Source organism: Pelophylax lessonae (assembly GCF_965119305.1).
Source record: "Pelophylax lessonae genome assembly, chromosome: 2".
Taxonomy (NCBI): Eukaryota; Metazoa; Chordata; class Amphibia; order Anura; family Ranidae; genus Pelophylax; species Pelophylax lessonae.
Window position 1 is genome coordinate 434,794,537 of NC_138769.1, and position 24,421 is coordinate 434,818,957.

The following is a 24,421-nucleotide window of genomic DNA, read 5'->3' on the forward strand; positions in this document are numbered from 1 at the left end:
ACCCTGGTAGGTGACACCCTATGCTGTTCAATATTTTTTCTCATTTTCACTTTCTTTTGTATCCTGTAGAGAAGACTATAAAAAACATCAGTCTGTCTAAATCTTTGATTAATACCAGGATCTTCTCTATTAGTGTTTAGAACAAATGTCACATTTCAAGGAACAAATTGCATATCCTTCCAGCCTTAATATATTACAACCAATGTGCCAATCATTTTTCAAACAAAACAAATGCGGCATTTACTAATTCGTTCAAATGTCCCTGATTTAATTGCCTTGAAATGGCAGGACTGCTTACTTTACTTTGCAGCAGCATGCAATGCAAAGGGAGTTTGGTTTCATTTTTATATTACCAAAAAACTGTCACATTTTCCATTAGTATTTTACTGTTTTTTAATTTAGCAAGATCAAGAAAGATTGTTTGCATGCAGTTACCGATGACAGACAGATTTCACATTTTTTGGTTGAGAAGTTTGAGAACAAGTAAAGATAGTTGCTAATTGGTTGGCATGGGTTGCTGCAATTTACCATAACTCTTTTGCTCTTCACCTTACTAGAGCAGAACTCTGGGAAACTATAATAACAACACTTTTTGTAAATATATTTATTCATGAAAAAAAAACTAGCTTTTAAACTACTGAAAGTATAGCTGTCTTAAATGTCTCTGTATATAATCTTCCTACAGTGCTCTACTTGGCAAATTTCAGACACTCTGACCTGATTTACTAAGTAGAGTAGAGCATGTTAACTTTTAAAGTGAACTTTCACTTTGCAAAATAAACTTTTACTTGTTTCAGAACTTTTAATTGCATGTAATTGGATGATTAAAATCGGCACAGCACAGAGATGCTGAACTGTGAGCTTATCAGATCTTTTTTTAAATTGCACAGTACACCTAAAGCCTAACTCCAGGTTATATTTAACTTTAAATAGTTGGTTTAAACCAAGCTGGTACAAAATAACTATTTCCTTTACTACTACATGTTTCTTCTGTCAGTACTGTATAAACTGTATATAGTTTCAGATACATACAGTATGTTCTAGCAGTGGTACGAGGACTTCCCATCCCATTCCTGAAACAATATTGAGTCGGACTGAGTGCTGCTTGGTATTTTAGGAATGAATACAAGGTTTCTTCTGTTTGGTTGAGGTGGAGATTGTGACATAATCTGCCTGCCTCTCCAACTCAGCGGTTCAGATGAAGCCTTACAGCTCAGGCCATCTCTGTTTTGTTCTGAGAATGAAATGGGAGTGCTCAAACTACTTACAGGATACAGTGCTGTAAACTGTAGGTAGCGCTCCCAGCAAGAGCATGTACTAGTGAAGGAAATAATTTTTTTGGAGCAGCTTGTTCTGCATAAACTATTTAAAGTTCAATCAAACCCCAAAAAATGCCTTTGCTATAAGTGAGGGCCATTTATGCACTGTACCTCCCGAACCTTGACAGAAAACCTTCCAGAGATGATATCATCCCATCCTGCCTTGTTGCTAGGACATTGCTACGGCACTCCCAGTTAGTTTAAACCCCATTGCATGAGTTTTGAAGGCAGGCTTCTAGAGGTACGTAAGGGGCCTACACCTATAGCAAGGGCATTATCTAACTTTAAAAAAAAAATAAAGTTAAATCAAACCTGGAGTTCAGTTTTAAACTATCATGTATTCTGGCAATGAATGAAGTGAAGAAGGCAATGGGCAATAAAAAGTAAGTGAGCATATGGAGGATCTCAGCAATGTTGTTGCACTCATTTGTTATCTTTTAAGGAGGCAGGTGACACCAGGTGGTTGCATACATGGAAAATAGGAGTGTCACCTGCCTAGCTTTGCATTATGGACTTCAAAGAATGTAAAATAATTTACATACATGTATTTCAACCTGTTTTTGGCTATTGAGCGCTGTGTTGATTATGAATTGTTCCCATTGCACCCAAGATTACAAGAACAATCTTTTTTAATTGCATCCAAAATGAAATCAAGATAGACAACCAGACTAGCAGTTGGGGATTAGGTTATATCAAAACTGAAGACATATACTGTATAACCATGTATGCTTAGCCCAGAAGCCACAGGCAATAGTATACATTTACTTATACCCATAGCTTAAAAAAAATTATAGTCTAACAATGTATAGAAAAAAAGACAGACAGTTATGTTGTCTATGCATGGCCTGATATGTGGTAATGTTAGAAAGATACATTTACTGTACAGTAACTTGACAAGAACTAATATTTGTTAAGATAATGGAGTACTTTATTAGTTTAGTATATTTGACTTTTGGGCATATGAGTACTCTAACTACTACCCTTTCATACTAAATTGATACATGTCAAGTGAAATCTTTGGCTTCTAGGTTGGAAGAACTTTAATGCATTATATTTTCCAGCAGCAGCAGAAAAGTTAATAACAATGATTTTTACATCATCTTATCAACTGATAGATATAAAAAATGTTTGATATTTTTATATTTCTTTAGAAAATGGTAATAAAATATACCAGGCTTGACATGGTGCTCTGCTGTTTTAATATGTTGGCTATTGATTTATCTTTGTTTATGGATATGTATATGTGCTTCTTTAAAATGCTCACTTACTGTCAGTCTATGTCCTATAATACGTTGGATGTCATAGTCACACTGCATTCTGTGAAGTTCTGCTATAATCTCTGTTGGTGGGATAGACGTTAAGTATTGTCCTTTTCCTTTCTATATTCTCTACATTGGCTGCCTTTGTGATCCAGTCGTCTGTATGTGTCTATTTGGTGTTGACATCTGGCCTGCTTTCAAATTTGTATATCTATCTATTTATCTATCTATTACACACTAATTTTCTAATGAGGCAGAAAGTTAAAGGTGTATAAAATGGTTAACGGGTTATGTATTTTTAAGGAAAGCAAGTACAATAAGATAATAGTCATGGTACTCATATAAAATAATTAGTTACGCTGTTAACAGTACATAACAAAATATTAACAATTTGACTAAAGAAAACAAAAATATTTTAGTGCTAATAAGTGCTGGAAAAAAATGTACCCTAATCTAAATAATTTCCCTACAGACAATACAAAAAGAGATTGAAAAGCGACAGCAGCAATTAAAGAACATTCAAGACTTAGGGGATTCACTCAAAGCAGTAATTGGTGAACGTGACAACCTGGTTGATGATAAACTTAGTCTACTGAATAGCAATTGGCTGGCAGTAACATCAAGGGCTGAAGAGTGGTTCCGCCTTTTGTTGGTGAGTACAAGTCTGCTTTTATATTGTTACAAATAATAGTACTGTAGTCCAGATAAAGGTGACTATAAAGGTGATAAAGGTGACTGGGACAAAAAATTGAACTTCCAATAAACATTAAAATCACTTAACTGCATTACTTTACACGAAGAAGCAATCTATAATAAATTTCTTTACAAAAAGATATTTTATGTTATGTATGAACATCTTCTAAATTATCTGTACGTCTCATAGATCTCATGTTATCTTGACATAACAACATTGTGCCTTTTATTCACTATGGAAAGGGGGGAAGTAAAAAATCAATGTAGTCAATATGGTAATTTTAATTTATGTAATTAAAGTGGAACTCAAGTCAAATAAAAAGAAAATAGAGGTGGATCTATCAGAGAATCCAGATTCCACACCACTTCCCTGAGTATATATGTTTTAAAAAAAATAAAACACATTTTGGGCATAATCTCTCAACAAATAGACATGACAAAAAATGTTTTGATTCAAACAAATTTATTTTTCTCTATCGTCCATGGACAGACGCAGCCTCCATAAGCTGAGTGGGTTTATGCTCCTCCGATCAGGAGTAGTCTAGGCAGGAATATTTGAATACACACACGCAGGGGCTGTCCCTCCAGGCATAAACCCCCACTGCACAACCCAGCACATCAGTTTGTTTTCTGCCTAGAGAAGGAGTAGACCTAGGTTTCTTGCTGGGACTCTGGTCTCAGTTTTTTTATTCTTTTCAGAATATTTTCTTTTTTTTCTCTGTACTCACTTTCTAGCTAGTGTTCGGGGAAGAAATTGTTGTGGTTCCTGAGGCCTTAATGTGCTGGTCCCTGCATGGTGCACCGTGGGCACCACCATCTTAGGTGTGGGCAATGGAATTTTTTCCCCATAGACTTGTATGGGGCAGCCATTTTCCCTGCAGCTTCCTATTGTTTTGTATGGGCATCCATCTTTGTGTAGCCATGGTGCTATACTTGGCAGTGTATCCCTATCAGGCGACATTACTTGCTATGTGGTAATTTCCTGCTGCTGAGCCAAGGTCACTTCCTGCTTCTCTCTCCATGCTGTGGAAGATTCGGGAGCTGGTATGTCTGAGGTGGTAAAGTATTGAGGGTTCCTGCGGACATATCCTTGTACTTTCTGCTATCAGTTTGGTTTAAAGGGGCTCCCTGCAGACCACTGCGATCGATGGTGGATACCACGATCGGCGTTCTTAAAGCTACAGTACTCAGTTTTTGCAAATTGCACTATGGAGTCCCAAACTGGAATTTCACCCTCAGACCCACTCTGTGCGACTCCCGGACAGTCCGGATCACAGTCGCTGGCCGCGATTTCAGCTGCCCTGGAAAGCCTGGTGACTAAAGTTGATTTAGTCATGAAAAAGGTTGATGGCCGTAAATGGCCGCTGCCTTTTCCATCTGTGGCGGTGTCCTCTGATGCAAAGGCTGAAGGTTGCCCCAAATGCTCCCCTTCCTGCGGGGTCACTGTCCTCGCAGTCAGATGGTGAAGAGGACCTGTCTTCTACAGCTGCAGCGCAGGAACACGCTTTGGTGAAAGCCCTGATTATTTTAGGGCAGGGCACTTTAAAATTGGCTGATGAGCCCATGCTGGCAGGGACGCAGGTGGCTTTTGGCTCCCAGAAGTCTCCAAAAGCTGACAGGGTTTTCCCTTGTCCCAACACTTTTCACGATATTGTGCATGACCAAAGGCGGCATGTTAAGCATGTGTTAGTGGTGCCAAAATGCTTTAACTGCCAGTATCCTTTTGCTGAAAAGGTTTCCAATGGTTGGATGGTGCCGCCTAAAGTGGACCATCCTGTTTCCAGATTAAACAAATCTACTCTTGTGCCTGTGGAGGATTTCCCAATTTTTATGGATCCAGTGGACAGGCGGGTGGAATTCCTTTCCCACCATCTTCACATGCTGGTGGGTTCCATTTTGAAACCGTTTTTTGTGTCTGTGCTAGCCTCAATGGATTAGGGGTTTGTGTCTTTGGACCCCAAGACTGTTCCTCTGGAACAGCTGGAACTGTTGAACCAGGTGATCGAGGTTCTGGTGTTCCTGTGTGATGCGTCTATGGATGCGGCTCCCCTGGTGGCCAGGGTCTCAGACATGGGCATTGTTTTAAGACGCATGGTCTGATTAAAGAGCTGGTCAGCTGACCAAGCTTCTAAAAAAGCCTTAGCTGATCTCACCTTTCTGGGAGACAGGTTGTTTGGTGACTCATTGGATGAGTTGATCAAGGGCCTGACTGTTGGGAAGAGTACTCTTCTTCCTCAATCCTCCAAGGCTAAGACACCCCGTCCTAAGCGGGGTCCCTCCTTTTCTGCTCATAAGTGTTTTTTCGTGCCTCCGGGGCACAAGCAAAAGGTAAGCTGTTCAGAATTTCTGGAGGTGCTAAGAAACCCCCGGGCAAGTCCAAGGCCAGTCAGTCCGGTGCTGCAGACAAGTCCTCTTTAGCATGAAGGGGCGCCCTCACCCATCTTAGAGGTGAGGGGACGTCTGCGCTTCTTTCAGGAACCCTGGACTGCCTTCATTCAGGACGAATGGGTTTGCGAACTGGTTTGTTTTTGGTACAAGATCGAATTCTGGTCCCGGCCAGGGGACAGGCTTTTTCAGTCAAATCTTCACCTGTCTCTGAAGGATCTGCGGGAGGCTTTGCGAGATCTCCAGGCTCAAGGGGTGATTGTGCCAGTTCCCCAAATGGAACACTCTCAAGGTTTCTATTCAAACCTGCTCACCATTACCAGAAAGGAGGGCAAGGTGTGTCCAATCCTGGACCTCCAGGCTCTGAACCACTTTGTGCGGGTGCAGAAATTCCGAATGGAGTCTATTCGGTCAGTGGTGGCATCTTTGAATCAGGAGGATTTTCTGGCTTCCATTGATCTCAAAGATGCGTATCTCCACATCCCCACATTCGAGGGACATCAGTAATTCCTCCAGTTCGTGGTGGCAGAGGAGCACTTTCCATTCGTGGCATTACCCTTTGGTCTCGCCTCAGCTCCCAGAGTTTTTATCAAGGTCCTAGCCCCTGTGCTAGCCTTGTTGCGTTGATGAGGTATCTCCACTGTGGGGTATCTGGACGATCTCCTGTTGCAAGCAGTTTCCCATTCGGATCTGCTGGAAAACATCTCTATCACAATTCGGACCCTTCAGGACTTCGGGTCACCAAATCTGCCCTGACTCAGTCTATGCGGTTCACCTATCTGGGGCTAATCCTCAACTCTGCTCTGTCAAGGGTCTTCCTTCCCTTGGACAAAGCTTCAGAGATTCTGTCACAATGGAACAGAGATCCTTTGTCATTGGACCAGAAGATTTGGTTGACCCTTCTCACCAAGTTGGCTCTCTCTTGGTGGATCCAGTCACCTGTCCTGTGCCATGGCAAGTCCTTCCTGCCGGTGTTTTGGATGGTGGCCACCACAGATGCCAGCCTATCAGGTGGAGTGCTAGGGAAGCTCTGTGCTCAAGGGACTTGTTGCTGATCAATATTCTGGAGCTGAGAACGATCAAGCTCTGCCTGCTTTACTGAACGAGTCGGCTACACGGTTCTCGGATTCAGGTCCAGTCGGACAATGCCATGGCCGTGGCTTACATCAATCATTAAGGGGGCACCAGGAGTGCCCTGGTGGCCAAGGAGGTGGCCGAGATTCTGGTATGGGCGGAACACAATGTTCCGGTTCTTTCAGCAGTCCACATCCTGGGCGTGGGGAATTGGCAAGAGGATTACCTGAGTTGTCAGGTGTTGGATCAGGGGGAGTGGTCCTTGCATCCAGGGGTGTTTCATCTCCTGTGTGTCCAGTGGGGGACCCCGGACATAGATCTGTTTGTGTCTTGCCTCAACATGAAAGTTCAGAGGTTTGCGGCCAGGTCTCGGGATCCTCTGGCCGACGCCACAGACACTCTGGTGGCTCCTTGGAGTCAGTATCATCTGATCTATGCCTTCCCTCCGCTCCTTCTCCTGCCAAGGTTTCTTCGCAGTGTGGCGATGGAAGGCATTCCGGTCGTTATGGTGGCACCAGACTGGCTTCAGCGGTCTTGGTACGCAGAGCTGGTAAAAATGGTTGTGGATCCTCCATGGCGTCTTCCTTTGTGGTTGCTGGCTTTAAAAGGTTGGCTGTTGAAAGCAAGGTGTTGAGGGATAGAGGTCTTTGTGATTCTGGGATTCCTACCATTTTGAAGACCAGGAAGTCGACAACTAGGAAGATTTATCATCATACATGGAAATCATACATTTCTTAGTGTGAATCACTGCAGCTGCACCCTCGTTTGTTTTCTATAGCTAGGGATTTGGCCTTTTTACAAAATGGGGTTGAGCAGCGCTTGGCATTGGGTACTATCAAGGGCCAGGTTTCGGCCTTGGCTGTTTACTTCTAATGTCCGTTGGCTTCTCATAGTTTGATTCACACCTTCGTTCAGGGGGTGCGTCATCTTGCCCCACTGAGGAGATCCCCGTGGGATCTTAATCAGGTTTTGTCTGTTCTTCAAAAGCCTCAAAGGTTTGGCTGAGTCCGATGTGACCATTTCGAGATGGATCAGGCAGACGGTTGTCCAGGCTTATTCGACCAAGGGTCAGGTTCCTCCTTTCCCTGTGAAGGCGCATTCTACTAGAGGGCTTTTTGCCTCTGTTGTACAAGTTTGTAAGGCAGCGACTTGGTCGTCTGTGCACACCTTTACCAAATTTTACAAGGTGCATTTGTTGGCTTCTTTAGATGCCTCTTTTGGCCGCAAGGTTTTGCAGGCTGCTGTTTCATAAGAGAATGTTTTTTTATACTTCCCTTCGGGGTCTTTTAACTGGGTGAGCTCTTGTTGTTTGGTTGAGCTCCATGTTGCCCAGTTGGCTACGTTTAGCCTTTTGAAGTTGACGTTTCTGTCTTGTTGCGTTTTCCCACCCCTCATGCCTATACTGCTTTGGGACGTCCGACTCAGCTAATGGAGATGAGGCTGCGTTTGTCGATGGACGATAGAGAAAATACAATTTTTGTAAGATCTTACTGTGAATTATTTTTCTCTGATGTCCATCGACAGATGCAGCACCCACCCCACTTTTTGGGGTTGGTTCTGTTGTCTTCACTGCTTTTAAACTAAACTGATGTGCTGGGTTGTGCAGTGGGGGTTTATGCCTGGAGGGACAGCCCCCTGGGTGTGTGTATTCAAATTTTCCTGCCTAGACTACTCCTGATGGTAGGAGCATAAACCCACTCAGCTCATGGAGATGAGGCTGCGTCTGTTGATGGACATTAGAGAAAAAGATTTCACTGTAAGATCTTACAAAAATCGTATTTTTAATACAGATTGTAAAAGCAACTCAACAGTTAAAAATATCATTATAGGTCAATAAAAACACACCACTTAGCATCCCTCAGAACCTGATAACATACCTTAGTTAGAGGCCAAAAATCCAGGAAAGCAATGCATATAATCATAATACACATTATAACCAAAGTTTGATTGTCCAAGACTTATGGGCAGTTAGAAGATCATCAGTTTGGCCTCATTTTCAACATGTTGTGCATAGCACTTCATCAAGAGTAGGATGAAGCAAATGGTGGTTCTGCTGCTTAAGATGTTAATCAGTAGTACTAAGGCTTTCCTTGCAGTATAAGTATGAAGAGACGGCAGAGTTCCCAGACAGGACATTAGGAAGTGTCTATGGTGTTGTCCGCTCTGGAATAAAGAGAGGCAATATAAGGAGCTAATGGAACATCTATCTTTGCTTCTTGATTTTGAAAAGATATACATAGCTGGGATTAGATTAAGAGCTTCATATGGTGCCCCTTTTACCAGCATTAGGTTCCACTGTTCCTGCCTAATGCCTCATTTACATTACTCTTTTGAAACAGCAATAGTATTGTATAGAGTAATATGCTGTGTTGTGCTACTTGATGTATGCATGCTTAATTCACATTCATATTCCATATATACCCCAAGCAGTGACATTGCAATTAGTAGGCTAAAATGAGTGAGTGTACCCATATTAGAGCATCTTCAGTTAACCTGTAGGTGTACAAACATTTTGAATTGTCAAAGAGCCTCCTCCCAAAGCCAAAATAGGAGACTCAATTTATATGTAAGACGTTATGTTTTTCTTTATATTTTTGCAAAGTTCAGTATCATAGTAGATTGTATTGTCATGGTTTGTTTGAACTTGTTTCTTTTTTCAGGAATATCAAAAACAAATGGAGTCTTTTGACCAAGGCATTGCTAGCACTACAGCTTGGATGTACCGTGCTGAAATATTACTAGACGAGGTGGACAAACAAAAGCCACTACAAAGGGAAGAGACCCTGAAGGTATCACATATGTCCATTTAAAACCCTCTAGTTTTTTTCCTCTTAGAGAGATTAATGGGCATTTTCAAAGCAAGTTTGCATTTTCAACATATCTCTAAGGAATTATTATTTTGGGGGGGTTAGTGGGTTTCCTGGTAAAAAAATTGTTAAAGGCTATGTTCATTTTTGGCACCTCTGACAATATAGTGGTCATGTAAGCAGGGGAGCCCCAGTAGGTTGAAACAAACTGATCGGTGTTTTAAAATATTGATTACTGTAGATGCCATACCAGTAGGGCATTTTGTTCCCCTTAGCCTGGTTAAAATACTTCAATCTTTGTTTGCATTCTCTTTCTGGCTAGTTTCCATGCCGCTGCAGTCATTGGACCCTAAGTTCCAGTATCACAATATCAAGTGTTTCCCTTTTTAAAAGCCACAAATGTGCAGTGTGCTCTCTCCTACCTTTTTTTCTAGCAGCAATTAAGCTCTGTGCACATGCCTGCTGTTTTAGCAAACTTCATTATGTTTAATACATGTTTATTCCAGCATTGACTTCTTTCTTGTTACTTCCACAACTTTGTGAAAATTCTGGGTTGGACAGTATCCTCCCAACTCACCTGTAGATCTCTTGTTCAGAGCTAACATTGGCTTTTTTGTTGCTTACTTGACTAAAGCCAATCGGTTTGTTTAACCTACCGGGGCCCAATGTCAGCATAGCCATTTATTGTATGCAACAATGGTGGTGCAGGTTCATAAAACATGCAGCTAAAGCTACACTAAAGTGATTTAAACCAGTGACCTAAATTTCTTAGATTGCCTCAGTCAATTCCTAGACATATATTACACTGAAAATCAGTGGAAAGTTTTGCAAATTTCTTTCCACCAATGGTCAGTAATGGTCACCATTCAACTACACAAAAAAAAAAATGCAGGTTATAAAAATAACTAATTATTGCCAAATCTGTTTGTCAAAGACTAACACAGGAGGTAAGAACTTACTACCAAAAATGTTGGCTGTTTAATCCACTTGTGTTACAAAAATATACATATACTGAACCTTTAGTGTCATGTGTGTTGTGTAAATCAAATCAAATTATTTTTTTCAGACTATAACATGTATTCAAGTATATTTTGTATATGTGGTGACAGTATGTGGTGTCAGTTAGTTTAAGGTTGGCTGCACACCTACCCACTCTGATGTTTTGTATAAATGTAATGTTGCATTTTAATGTGCATAGCATTAGGGCAGTCAATTTATTTTAATGATTATTAACACATCAGAGGAAAAAAAGTTAAACCTGCACCCTTTTTCCAATGAAGCACACCAAAAAACAAAACAAAACACAGTACTGTGTTATATTGAGTGACAATGCACTACATTAACCCTTTCACTGCCAGGTCTGTACGGCGTATGGACCTACAGCCCTGCTTTCAGCTGGCCATTCAGACCTCATTTCCTCTTCTGCTATAAGCTCATGATCACTTCAGTGCATCTCCGTGATGGCTACAATGCTGGCTTCCCCCCGCTGCCTCTCTTGTCCGCCCCCCCCCCCCCGTGACACCCCTCCTCCTCCTGCAGACCTGCAGATTTTCATATAATTACGTTTGTGCTAATTTACAGTTTTGCATACATTCCATTTTCAGCTTTTTGTAAAAAGGCACAATTAAAACTTTACAAATAGTTGTTATTTATTAACTTGATACAGGTTAAACTTTTATATTAAGTAGGCATTTTTTTTTAAATTGCTGTGTATGTATCTGCTAATAATGATTTTTGTGTGTTTTTAGCAAAAATATTGATTTGAGAAACATTTGCGCAAAAATCATGTGGCCCCTAATATCAGTAGCACCTTCTTTCTATTCTAACGGTTATGTGCTTTCAGAAAATATATGGTATTGGGGGTCTTTTGCAAAATCTGAAAGCTGTAAGTGAAAAATAAAAAAGCAACGGAAAAATTGCAAAAATGGCCTGGCCAGCTAAGTTTAAAACTGGAGCACAGGGCCTGGCAGTGAAAGGGTTAAAGGTGTGTTTTTTGGAAGTCTTTTGGGGTGCCTTTCAAAATGAAAGAAAAATTAATGAAAAAGCACATGTAATGTGCTTCTCCACAATGCTATGGTTTGAAGGGATCTTAAATAGTTGAACTGTAAGAGTGGAAAATGCAAAAAGGAGACAGAAGTATGTTCATTTAGACCGGTGAACTGCATTTACTATTCACTTAAATCAGCTAATCATGTGCAGTAAAATAAAAAGAAAAAAAAATACAGGAATTTCCTTTTCACAGAATTAGATCATTAAAGTTCATTGAGCTAAATAAACATTTTCTAACTTTAGTAAATTAACCCCAATGACATAAAGACTATTACCACTGGCAAGGTTTGCCTGTACTGACTTTGTGATGTGTGACTATGTTAAATTAACAAGTAAATACGCGCTGTGTTGAGGCATAATGAAACAGGCAGCTCACCAATGTTAGAACATGCTTGCAATTGTACCTTATCTCAGCAGCTTTAAAGAAAATGTGCTTTGATTATTCACACTTCATCTGAAGCCATTTTCATCATATTCATCAGTGATTTCTGACTTTCTCTGTGTTGTACTGCAGCTACTGAAGTCTGAGCTGAATGATATTCAGCCGAAGGTGGAATTAGTACATGACCAAGCTGCAGAGCTAATGATGAACCGTGGTAATGAATGCAAGAAAATAGTAGAAATCAAGCTGTCTGAACTTGATCAACGATTTACTCCAATATCACAAAGAATTAAAACAGAAAAGGTACTGATAATTAGCACATAAACATGTTTATAATAAAATGAATAGAAATATTAGCTTAGGATTTGCTTACAAACTTTGGATAATGGTAAATCATACTGTGCAGACTGTAGTGCAATAAAATGATGTACTGAATATTGCACGTAGAAAGTTGACTTTAAAGTGAATATGTGACCAGACAAGAGAGATTCATGTCATTGCATATTTTTAGTAGTATATACAGACTGAAGTTGTTTATGCTTACTCTCAATAGCTCAGCTCACCCTTCCCCCTTACCAGCAGTGATCCAACACCCTCTCAGGCTTGTTGCCTCTAATATACACACAGATCAGGCACTCTACGAGAGGAAATTGGGTGAGCTGAGCTACAAAGGGATAAGGATTTCTGATGTGAATTTTGAGGATGATTTGCTTCACAGTGCCTACAGCCATAGACATCAGTGAGATATTGTTGCATTATTTAAAACACACTTATTTTTTGTTATGCTTATTAAGATGTATCTAGTGAGGGAAAAAATATTTGATTCCCTGCTGATATTGTATGTTAGCCCACTGACAAAAAAGGTATCAGTCTATAATTTTAATGGTAGGTTTATTTTAACAGTGAGAGACAGAATAACAACAAAAATATCCAGAAAAATGCATTTCAAAAAAGTTATTGATTGATTTGCATTTTTTTGAGCGAAAATAAGTATTTGACCACTTCGCAAAACATGACTTCGCATTTGGTGGCAAAACCCTAGTTGGCAATCACAGAGGTTAGACATTTCTTGTAGTTGACCACCCGGTTTGCACACATCTCAGGAGGGATTTTGTCTTATACCTCTTTGCAGATCCTCTCCAAGTCATTAAGGTTTTGAGGCTCATGTTTGGTAACTCAGGTGCCCTGGGCATGTTTTGGGTCATTGTCATGCTGGAATACCCATCCACTACCCATTTTCAATTCCCTGGCTGACTGAAGGATGTTCTCACCCAAGATTGAGGGTGCATCGTCCCTTTGATGCGGTGAAGTTGTCCTGTTCCCTTAGCAGAAAAACACCCCCAAAGCATAATGTTTCCACCCCCATGTTTGACAGTGGAGATGATGTTCTTGGGGTCATAGGCAGCCTTCCTCCTCCTCCAAAGACGGCGAGTTGAGTTGATGCCAAAGAACTTGATTTTGGTTTCATCTGCCCACAACACTTTCACCCAGTTCTCCTCTGAATCATTCAGTTGTTCATTAGAAAACTTCAGATGGGCCTGTACATGTTCTTTCTTGAGCAGGGGGACCTTGTGGGCACTGCAGGATTTCAGTCCTTCACAGCGTAGTGTGTTACAAATTGTTTTCTTGGTGACTATGGTCCCAGCAGCCTTGAGATCATTGACAAGTTTCTCTCGTGTAGTTCTGGGCTGAATCCTCACCATTCTCATGATCATTGAAACTCTACAAGGTGAGATCTTGCATGGAGCCCCAGCCTGAGGGAGATTGACAGTTATTTTGTGTTTCTATCGTTCACACCAACTGTTGTCACCCTTTCGCCAAGCTCTTTGGTGATGGTCTTGTAGCTCATTCCAGCCTTGTGTAGGTCTACAGTCTTGTCCCTGACATCCTTGGACAGCACTTTGGTCTAGACCATGGTGGAGAGATTGGAATCTGATTATTTGATTGCTTCTGTGGACATGTGTCTTTTATACAGGCGACAAGCTGAGATTAGGAGCACTCCCTTTAAGAGAGTGCTTCTAATCTCAGCTTGTCACCTGTATAGAAGACAACTGGGAGCCAGAAATCTTGCTTATTGATAGGGGATCAAATACTTATTTCACTCATTAAAATGCAAACCAATTTATAACTTTTTTGAAATGCGTTTTTCCTGGATACTTTTTTATTTTGTCTTTCACTGTTAAAATAAACCTACCATTAAAATTATAGACTGATCATTTCTTTGTTAGTAGGCGAACATACAAAATCAGCAGGGGATCAAATAATGTTTTCCCTCACTGTATAGCCTGGCCACAGATTTACCTTAAAGGAAATAAAGATGTTAGCTATTGTCTATGGTCAAATAGAGAGCTCAACAGACATTCATGGCTGATTTCTCTCTGGGATTAAAAGCAATGTGGAGTTTATGAGCAGTTTTAGTTTATAAATAGATTTCCATTTATTTCAACTATTTTCAGAAAAGGGTAGACAGCATTTTTCTTTGAAACTTTGAATAATTTCTGTTATGTAAATAAATGTTGTATAAATGCCAGATGATTATTGTGGCACTAATTCACAGCTAACTTGCCAACAAATGCAAAAGAAGTCTTTCAGCTTAGTTATATAGCACATTTTCCACGTCACATTCACAGTCCTCCTCACAGCACATCTAAATTTTCCAGTCTTCAATGAAAAATTCTGGTTTCAGCAACATTCCTTATACTGTATTTCTAATATGGCAAATGTGATCCTGAGTTGTTTACCATTCACCATTTTGATCTTGCTAATTATTCATGATATCAATGATTTCTCTATTTGTTCTTTCTAAGGAGCACCACATTGGATTCAGCTTGCTCCCCATTGGATACTTTTGCTGCTTATAAAAGAGCCTTTAGGCTTTTTTGTGGTACTTGGCAGGGGTGCCCTTTGTCGCCCTGCTTTTTGCAATAGCTATCAAATCCCTGGCCTGTCTTCTGTAGGCTACCTCAGATGTAGCTGGTCTGGAGGTAAAATGTAAGAGAAGGTAGCGCTATATGCCGATGATGCCGATGATGATCTTTTATTTCTATCCATTCTTCGGTCCTCTCTGCCAGTGGTGGTTAACTATTTAGATAAGTTTGATAGATTCTCAGGGCTGGCTATTAATTGGGATTAATCTATGCTTTTGCCACTAGATTCTTTAACCACTTCAATACAGGGCACTTTCGTCCCCTTCCTGCCCAGGCAAATTTTCAGCTTTTAGCGCTGTCACATTTCGAATTATAATTGCGGTCATGCAACGCTGTATCCAAACAACTTTTTATAATTTTTTTTACTACAAATAGAGCTTTCTTTTGGTGGTATTTGATCATCTCTGAGTTTTTTTTTTTTTTGCTAAACAAATAAAAAAAGACCAAAAATTTTGAAAAAAAAAGTCTTTCTTGTGTTAAAAATATTGTAAATAAGTAAGTTTTCTCCTGCACTGATGAGCACTGATGAGGCTGCACTGAGGGGCATTACTAATGGGCACTGATTGGAATCCCTAATAGGTGTATCACCCTCCTAGGTAGGTGCTAGGAAAAGTATATGGGTGGCCCTGCCTGCTTACCAGGAGGGTCTGATTGTTCAGCTAGGCTGTCATGTGTTCCCAGGTGTGCCTGTTGAGCTTGGGGGTCTCCCCACTGTGTCCAATGAGGGCTCTCATTGGACAGTGGAGGAAACCTGGCCAATAGCACACCAGGGCTTGTATCTATCCCAGAGGGCAGAATCTGCCCCAGTGCATCCTGGGAAGAGATATAAGTCTGAGGGGAGCACATGACAGGGCATCTTTGGCAGGAAGCAGAGTCCCAGGAGGAGGGTGACGGCTGTCTCTCCTCCTGTCAGCGTCAGGAAAGGTGTCCTTGGAAGTCAGCCTAGAGGACAGAAGGTTGAGCTGAGCTGCAGAGAGGGATCCAGTGTGCTGTGGACCAAATGGAGCTGCTGGGGCAGAAGTTTCCAGGAAAGCAGTGTCGTGAGTACTGTAAACTGCCCAGGGATCTGCCTAGGATAGGGGACCACTCCAGAAGGTCAGAGGGATCCAGGAGCCAGATAACCAGGAAGAAGCTTAAAAAGGGGGTGCCGGAGTCTAAACCCTGAAGAGAAGTGTGTGTGTAAAGAGGGTGGCGGTGTGGGCCCTGAAGTGTTAGGCGTTGCAGCAGATGTATCTAAGTAGCTACCTCAAAGGAAAATGTTAAGGGAGCTTCTACAAGAACTTTGCGCCACAGGAAAGTGACAAGAGTCAGTTCAGTGCTAGCAGACCGCAAGTCAGCATTCATTAGTGCCAACCAGTATTAACCAGCATTTAGCCAGCATCAAGTCAGCGTCAGCAGGCCTTTTTTCAGTTGTCCCCCTAATATTGTACATAGTTGAGCCAGAAGAGTATCCCACTCATCCCTTCTCCCATCCAAGTTCTCAATAAACCAAAAAACCCAAAGATACTGAACTGATTCTTGACTCAATGCTCACACTTGGAAAATATGCCTAACTGTGCTGCTGTTGCTAGCGGTAACCCTGGTGGATCCAGCAAAATGGCTGGGAATCCTGCTACATAGGCACTGATTGGCATCCTTCATTAACACTGATTGGCATCCCTAGTGGCCACGGGTTGGCATCCCTAGTAGCATGGGCTCTAGTGGGCATCCCTGGTGGTTCTGCACAGATAATTAATGCACTGACCCCCCCCCCCCCCCTGTCAGAAGAGCCCCCTTGTCAGTGCGAATGGAGGAAAGCCGATAAACGACACTTCCTGGTTATGATGTGACCAGCTGTGATTGGGCACAGCTGATCACATGGTAAAAAGCCTACGTCATAGGCTCTTTACCGGGATCGGAGATGCAGTGTGTCAGAGTGACACACTGCACCACCGATCGAGCACTGCGCGCGCCCTCCTTAACCATTTGCGGCCGTCATTCTGCTATATGGCGGATGGGAAGTGGTTAACTAATGATCTGTCTTATACTTTTGAAAATCTCAAAGTTATTTCCCTTTATTACATATTTTGGCATAATTATCACAACATCTCCCCTGTCATTTACAAGGGCATCTCATAAAATTAGAATCATCAAAAAGTTAATTTATTTCAGTAATTTGATTCAAAAAGTGAAATTTATATATTTTATATAGAGTGAGAGTGAAACATATCAAGCATTTCTTTCTTTAACTTTTGATGATTATGGCTTATAGCTAGTGAAAACCCAAAATTCAGTATCTCAGAAAATTTGAATATTACATAAGACCAATAGAAAAAAGGATTTTTAATACAGAAATGTTGGCTATCTGAAAAGTATGTCCATGTACAGTATAGTATGCACTCAATACTTGGTCAGGGCTCTTTTTGCATGAATTACTCCATCCATTCAGCATGGCATGCAGGCAATCAGCTTGTGGCACTGCTGAGGCTATTGAAGCCCACTTTTCTTTGATCTGCATTGTTGGGTCTGGTGTCTCTCATCTTCCTCTTGACAATACCCCACATATTCTCAATGGGGTTTAGGTCAGGCAAGTTTTCTGGCCAACCAAGCACAGTGGTACCATGATCATTAAACCAGGTATTGGTACTGTTGGCAGTGTGGGCAGGTGCCAAGTCCTGCTGGAAAATGAAATCAGCATATCCATAAAGCTGGTCAGCAAAGGGAAGCATGAAGTGCTTTAGAATTTCCCAGTAGAAGACTTTGGATTTGATAAAACACAGTGGACCAACTCCAGCAGATGACGTGGCTCGCCAAATCATAACGGACTGTGGAACATTTTGCATTTCATTAGGAATTCAAGGTGTCAGAGTCTGCAGGAAGAGTGGAGAGGCACAGCATCCAAGTTGCAGGAGGTCCACTGTGAAGTTTCCACAGTCAGTGATGATTTGGGAAGCCATGTCATCTGCTGGTGTTGATCCACTGTGTTTTATCAAGTCCAAAGTCAGCGCAGTCCTCTACTAGAGCACTTCATGCTTCCCTCTGCTTACCAGCCTTATGGAGATCATGATTTCATTTTCCAGCAAGACTTGGCACCTGCCCATACTGCCAAATGTACCAATACCTGGTTTAATGATCATGGTATCATTGTGTTTGATTGGCCAGCAAACTCACCTGACCAAAAACCCATAGAGAATCTGTGAGGTATTGTCAAGGGAAAGAGGAGAGACACCAGACTCAACAATGTACCTAAAAGCCACTATCAAAGAAAACTGGACTTCCATAACACCTCAGCAGTGCCATGGGCTGATTGTCTTCATGCTATGCCATATTGATGCAGTAATTCATGCAAAAGGAGCCCTGACCAAGTATTAAGTGCATATTATACTGTACATGGACATACTTATTATTATCAAAAATAAGAGAAATTCTTGAAATATATCACTCTGTGTGTAACGCATCTATATAAAATATAAGAGTTTCACTTTTTGAATTGAATCACTGAAATAAATTGACTTTTTGAGGATATTCTAATTTTATGAGATGCATCAGTATAGCGGACAATGTTGCCCCTCTGTTGACAAAATTTCAAATTCAAAGTCGGGTTTGGTGTAGACTTTCCCTTTCAGTAATAGGCCATATAAATTTACTCAAAATGATTTGGATGCCGCAGCTATTATACTTTTTACATAATTCTCCAGTATGGATCCCTTTGAAGAACTTTATTAGGGTTAATGGTATATTTAAAGGTTTGATTTGGAGGAATAAGGCCCCTCACATCAAATTGTAACTTCTACAGTATTCAAAGGAGTCTGGGGGTTAAGTGGCCCCAAACCAGAGAATTTTTTTTATTTTTTTGCAGCACAACTGCAGAAAATTGCATGGTGGGACTCTGAGGCCTCAGTTACTTCCTCTTATCGCTTTGTTTCCCTTGTGTTTCAGGGGTCCCTGGTGCTGCTTGTCCTGGAGGGGCTCTAAGGGGGCTCTGCTTTTCCAACTTGCCCACCTTTGTGCTGTTGCTCAAGGTGTGGAACTCGTTTAAGAAAGTAATAGGGATTTTTTTGCAATCAAAAGGAATAAAAAACAGTGGTTCACTCAAGGTAGTCTCCAATTTATCTACCGACTCAACAAAAGAGGGGGTGGTGTTCCTAGAGCCAATAATTACACAGGAAAAAGGGAGTATGATGGCAACTCGGAGGTGTGCCCATCAAAGGGGCTCTGTAAGGAACAAGCAGCAATATATCTTCTTAAAAAAGAACTTTGATGAAACATGGATTTAAAACAATATGCAAAAAATCACCGCACCTGCACCACAGATCAATAAAACAAGTATGACAATGTTGTCAAATACTGACAACAGATGACCGGACTTACATGCACACTTCCATTCACACCTTGCACTGGGCAGTGGGGGATAGTAGGGGAACCATGGATGTGGAGGAAGACCCCCCTCCCCTCCCCTGTCAGCAGCTGATACAGTTCAGTTTATGAAGCTGGTATACAGATAAGAGTACTAAAAGCACTGGTAAGTCACAGCTCAATGAGGCATGATGTGTTCTCCACATTCGTAGCGAGTATCCCCAGCAGTGGTGTGACACAGACCCAAAACGCACATGATTTCTTCTCTCAGTTCAGCAGTCTCTCAAAGCAAGGATTGCATAATGTTGACAGCAAAACTGAAGCACTGACATATAGAGAGTCGGCAATAAGCACGAGTATGATAAGAATGTATGCAAAGCACAGCGGTTCATCAAGCAGGGTGTTGATAGAGCTGAAAGAGCAGGGAAGAGGGAGGAGAGCGGAGGCATACACAGATCGTCTTTGTTGGATAAACAATATAGGTAAAGTCTCCCTAATGTATGTAGCTTTGGGAGAGCCCTCCCTTGAAGTAATCTCACCCACAGTGAAATTAGGTTTCCAGGTTGCTCCAGGAAGTGTCTGTTCAGTGTCTGCTATATCCCCTAAGACCAATGCGGGCAAGCTCACTGATCTCCCCATCAGATGGACTCACGCTGCCAGATGACGCACAAGACGTTGGAATTTCTTCCCTCACTAAAATTACCCCTAATTGTAGTAATGATAGGCTCCCCGAGTTATCCACCCTACTGGGCTTCCAGCAGTGGGAATAGGTGGGAGTTTTTACTCTTTCACAGCTTTATGAGAAGGGTTCACCTAAATCCTTTGAGTAGCTAGGTGGTTTTATTAATTTTTGCAGCTGCGCCATGCTTTAAATGCTCAATTTTCCTCTTCCCCCTGTTTGCTTTTCCTCAGTGCAGGTGTTGAATGGAGCAGTGCAAGTAACCTCTACCAAGGGTCTCATCACTGATACTTATTCAGCTCTATTAAAGAGCTTGTTTTATAAATTCTGCCTTCCAGAGCATTGGGAAGAACTTCTTTGGGTACTTCCCTCTGCGTCTATTTCTCCTTCACACAGGCTAACTCAGTTTTTTATTTTGCATTGTGTATAGGACCCCAGAATTTCTGTGTGCTATTGGCTTAAGAGCCGACTTGGAATGTCTTAGATTGGGTATTTTGGGGTCCCTGATACACTTATTATGGCATTGCACAAAACTCCAGAGATATTGGGTGGAGGTCATTGGCACACTAAAAGTGATTGTAAAGTCTCAGTTTTTTTTCTATTAAAATAACAAACATAATATACTTACCTGCTCTGTGTAGTGGTTTTGAACAGGGCAGCCCAGATCCTCCACTTCTCGGGTCCCTGGCTGTAGCTCCTTGCCGCTCTCTCTTGTTGAGTGCCTCCACAGCAAGCAGCTTGCTATGGGGGCAACCGAGCTGAGCTGCAGCTCCGTGTATCTATTCAGACACAGAGCTGCCATTCAGCCCTGCCCCCTCTCTCTCCTAATTGGCTAACTGAGTTTGATTGACAGGGCTTCAGTGTCTCAGCCAATCAGGAGAAAGAGTCCTAGATAGCTGAGGCATTCGTGTACATTTCTGGATAGAGAGGGGGCTCATGTAAGTATTAGGGGGGCTGAGAGCTGCTGCTGCACACAAAAGGCTTTTTGTCTTAATGCATAGAATGTGTTAAGATAAAAAACATTCTGAATTTTCCATCCCTTTAATAGGATTTTAGGTATTGATCTTCCTGTAGACCCGCTTTTATGTTTATTGTGCTATATTGACTATTCAGTGTATAAGCCACCAAAGCGAATGACTGTTATACTTTTTGCTATTTGTGGCTCAAAAGCAAATTGCCCCAAAGTGGACTTCTGCACATATTCTGACTGTAACTGACTGGATTTTTGATCCTAATAAGCGCATTTCCAATGAGAGACATACTGTATATTTTCACTTAGAACATTATTTAAGAAATTTGACTTATTTTGGTCATTGTGATTAGCCCAGGTGAGTTTAGTAGGGAGTTAGGCTATAGACTGTGTTAGTAATAGCAGCATTGTTTAGGCTATTAAAAGTAGGCCCGTAGGCAATGTCAGATGCTTGCTGACTGTTAAAATAAGGCCCCCCTTTTTTGTGCATTTAATGGTTGTCTTTGCTTTGCTATGTTTTTTTTTTTAAGATATGTTTTGTCTGTTTTCTTTGTATGTGCTTGTTTTCTTTGTAAAGAGTGGAAAGTTAAAAATGAAATCAGAATTTAAAAAAAATCCACTTCCTGATTTAGCATTACAGTTTCTTGGGGCAGCATTTCTGCCCTAAGTCAGTTTGCTGCTAGCTAGACAGAGTTGTTGTTGCTGCCCAATAAAGAGACTGGAAGAGGAAAGATGATACAGGCAGTCCCCGGGTTACAAACATCCGACTTACAAATGGAGAGAGACAATGGGAAGTGGGAAGAAATCTACCCCTAGGAGGGGAAATTCACTCCTGTAAGAGTTATCATGGGAAAAAGGTGTCTGCACTGGATTTTTATCACTAATCTTTGTTTCCACAACAACCCAAAATTTTCAAAATACAGTTGTTATAGGGACAGAAAGTGAGGTGAAATCTTCTGAACAGGGGTACAGACAGCAAAACAAATGGAACAGGGGTGTTAACCATTCCCTATGCTATCCAAAAAACTTAAAAAGGATTCTTTTGGCTGGCACTAAACTTAAAAAATGTACCTCTTCCGACTTACAAACAAATTCAACTTAAGAACAAACCTACAGTCCTTATCTTGTTTGTAACCCGGGGACCACCTGTAAATACATTGCATTGTTGAACCAGGAAGATCAATTGCTTTATTAGGAACTGGAGGGGGATTTACTAAAACTAGTGCACTCAAAATCTGGTGCAGCTGTTCATGGTAGTCAATCAGCTACTAACTTCAGCTTGTTTAATTAAGCTTTGGTAATTGTTGTGGAATTTTCCCTCAGGTACAAAATACCTGGAAGCTGATCGGTTTGTAAACAGAGCTACATTAGATTTTGCATGCACCAGTTTTAGTAAATAACCCCCTATGTGTGTTACTGGATGGCTGCGCAGTGTGGAAAATGTGTTTTTAATATTAGATCATAGTATAGTTTTTTAAAAATATATATATATATTTTAATATAATATTTTTATTATCTTGACTATTTCTAGCTTTAACGTGAATGTCCGGAAAGTGTCCTGTCATTGTGCATACCCATTGTAAATGTAATTTTAAGTCAAACTTAGGTTGACAGTTTTGTGAGGAAAGGCACAATTATGTGAAGCCTTTGAGGTAGTGCATTAGAGATCAAATTAAGATGTTTCCAAAGTAATGAGATCGCTTTCTATAGAATGGTCTATTAATGGTGTTAATGTATTCATGAACCTATATTAACTTGTAAATAAACACTCACATACTATTTTTCCTCAACTGGCAATCCAACAAAACACTTAGCCCCCAGTCACTTCCCATTTTAATATAGTTGTTTAATAAAGTGGTTGTCATAACATTTATTATCTTTACTGCTGATAAACTGGAGCTCTAACATGTCTTTACAAGAGCTGACAAATATCCACTTAACTTTGCTAAATTTACTTTCTCTTTTTTAAAACAAACTAACTAGTATGGTTACATACTTTGCCATAGAGATATCATTCAATATTTGTAAAGTGAAAAGCAGGAACTTTGTCCTAACGATTTTTGTCTGACCTGATACATATTTTTTTATAATGGTTTTCCATTTTGATATTCTTAATCAAGATAAGATTTAAGTCACTCACTAGAGTAATACCCCTTAAGTGTTCATTAAAATAGCTCCGCTATTAGTTCCATTGAAAAGCAGGTGTTCTGGAGAAATTAGACTCTCTAAAATCGCATTATCTAGAATAAATGCATCCTTTGTGGTTATCTTGGCTGAACAGAATAGATAATGAGACAAGTAAATCACATGGATTTAAATTTTGATGGATTTGTTGTATAATTTATGTATTTTGTAATGAAGACATGATACTGGAATAAAACCTCACTTTACACATGCAATTCACTTATTGTATACCTAAGGTGTCTCATGTCTAGAATTAGCAGGATTTTATCCTGAAGTAACAAAAACTACCTTCATTTTCACCCATGGGGATGGTGCTTCTCTTAGTGCCGGGTCACACTTGTGCGATGCGGGAAGGCTGCAAACTTGCAGCCTGTTCCCGCATCGCAAATGCACATCTGGCAGTTCACACTGCCATATGCGATACTCTGGGGGTGTCAACGACACCCCCAGTTTGATCGCATATCGCAGTGCGATCTGACAGTTCGCACAGGATCGGATTGCACAAGTGTGAACCACTGTGCGATCCGATCCTGATGCGGCTGAAAAAATGCCTCATGTGCGACTTTTGTGCAGGTGCAGTGCGAATTTAGCCATGCAAAGTGTATGGCTGAATTTGCACTGCACATCCGATCGCATGTAGTGCGCTCCGATATTAAATGCGATTGCCGCACACGCGGAAGTGTGAACCGGCACTTTAAGTATATATTAAAGTGTTTACAGTGTACAAAAATAACAACAAACCTGTTATCTCTAGAATAAAAACAAACCAAAGCAATGACTGTTTAGCATCAATGATCATACAAATGACTGTTAACTATTTTCTATGTTCTTATTTTGTCAAATGTTTAAATAAATAATAATTATATTGATATATGGAAATGTTTGTTGGAATTCATAAGTATAAGAAGTGTCCAAGAGCCTCTGAATGTTAAGTGACTGAATAACAAAAATGTGAATAAACTGAGCCTGTGCTCACTTTAAACATTCAAACATGTGAAGTTGTAGAGATATATTTGTTTTAATTCCTCTGTACATGATTCAATTTTTAAGATGAAAAGAAGATTATTTCACACCACCTGACTACCCCCTGATTCATGGATTGGGTTTATACTCGGCTTAATAAGCCAGCTCCTTTGGAGCGTTCCCTCTTACCTCAGTGGACTGACCAGCCTTAATATCACACTAACAAGATCAGATGTCATAGCTCCACAAAACATTCCGAGACCATGTTGTACAAGTAAAACCAACAGCTAGAATAGCAAGACACGCTGCCCTACTCTGCTAGTGATTCAGTTCTACACTTGGCTCATTGCTGCCCTAGATCCTGGCTGTATTGGCTATGCAGTAATCTTGCCCAG

The 24,421-nt window shown here is 40.8% G+C and overlaps 1 protein-coding gene across 1 annotated transcript in view; it reads left to right on the forward strand.

The window, feature by feature from the left end:
- Positions 1-24,421, forward strand: part of DMD (dystrophin) — a 3,625,631-nt gene that overhangs the window by 1,629,139 nt on the left and 1,972,071 nt on the right. The window contains exons 35-37 of the mRNA XM_082246191.1: positions 3,051-3,230; positions 9,391-9,519; positions 12,101-12,271. Of these exons, the coding sequence (XP_082102317.1) occupies positions 3,051-3,230; positions 9,391-9,519; positions 12,101-12,271 (480 nt within the window). The remainder of the gene's footprint in view (positions 1-3,050; positions 3,231-9,390; positions 9,520-12,100; positions 12,272-24,421) is intronic.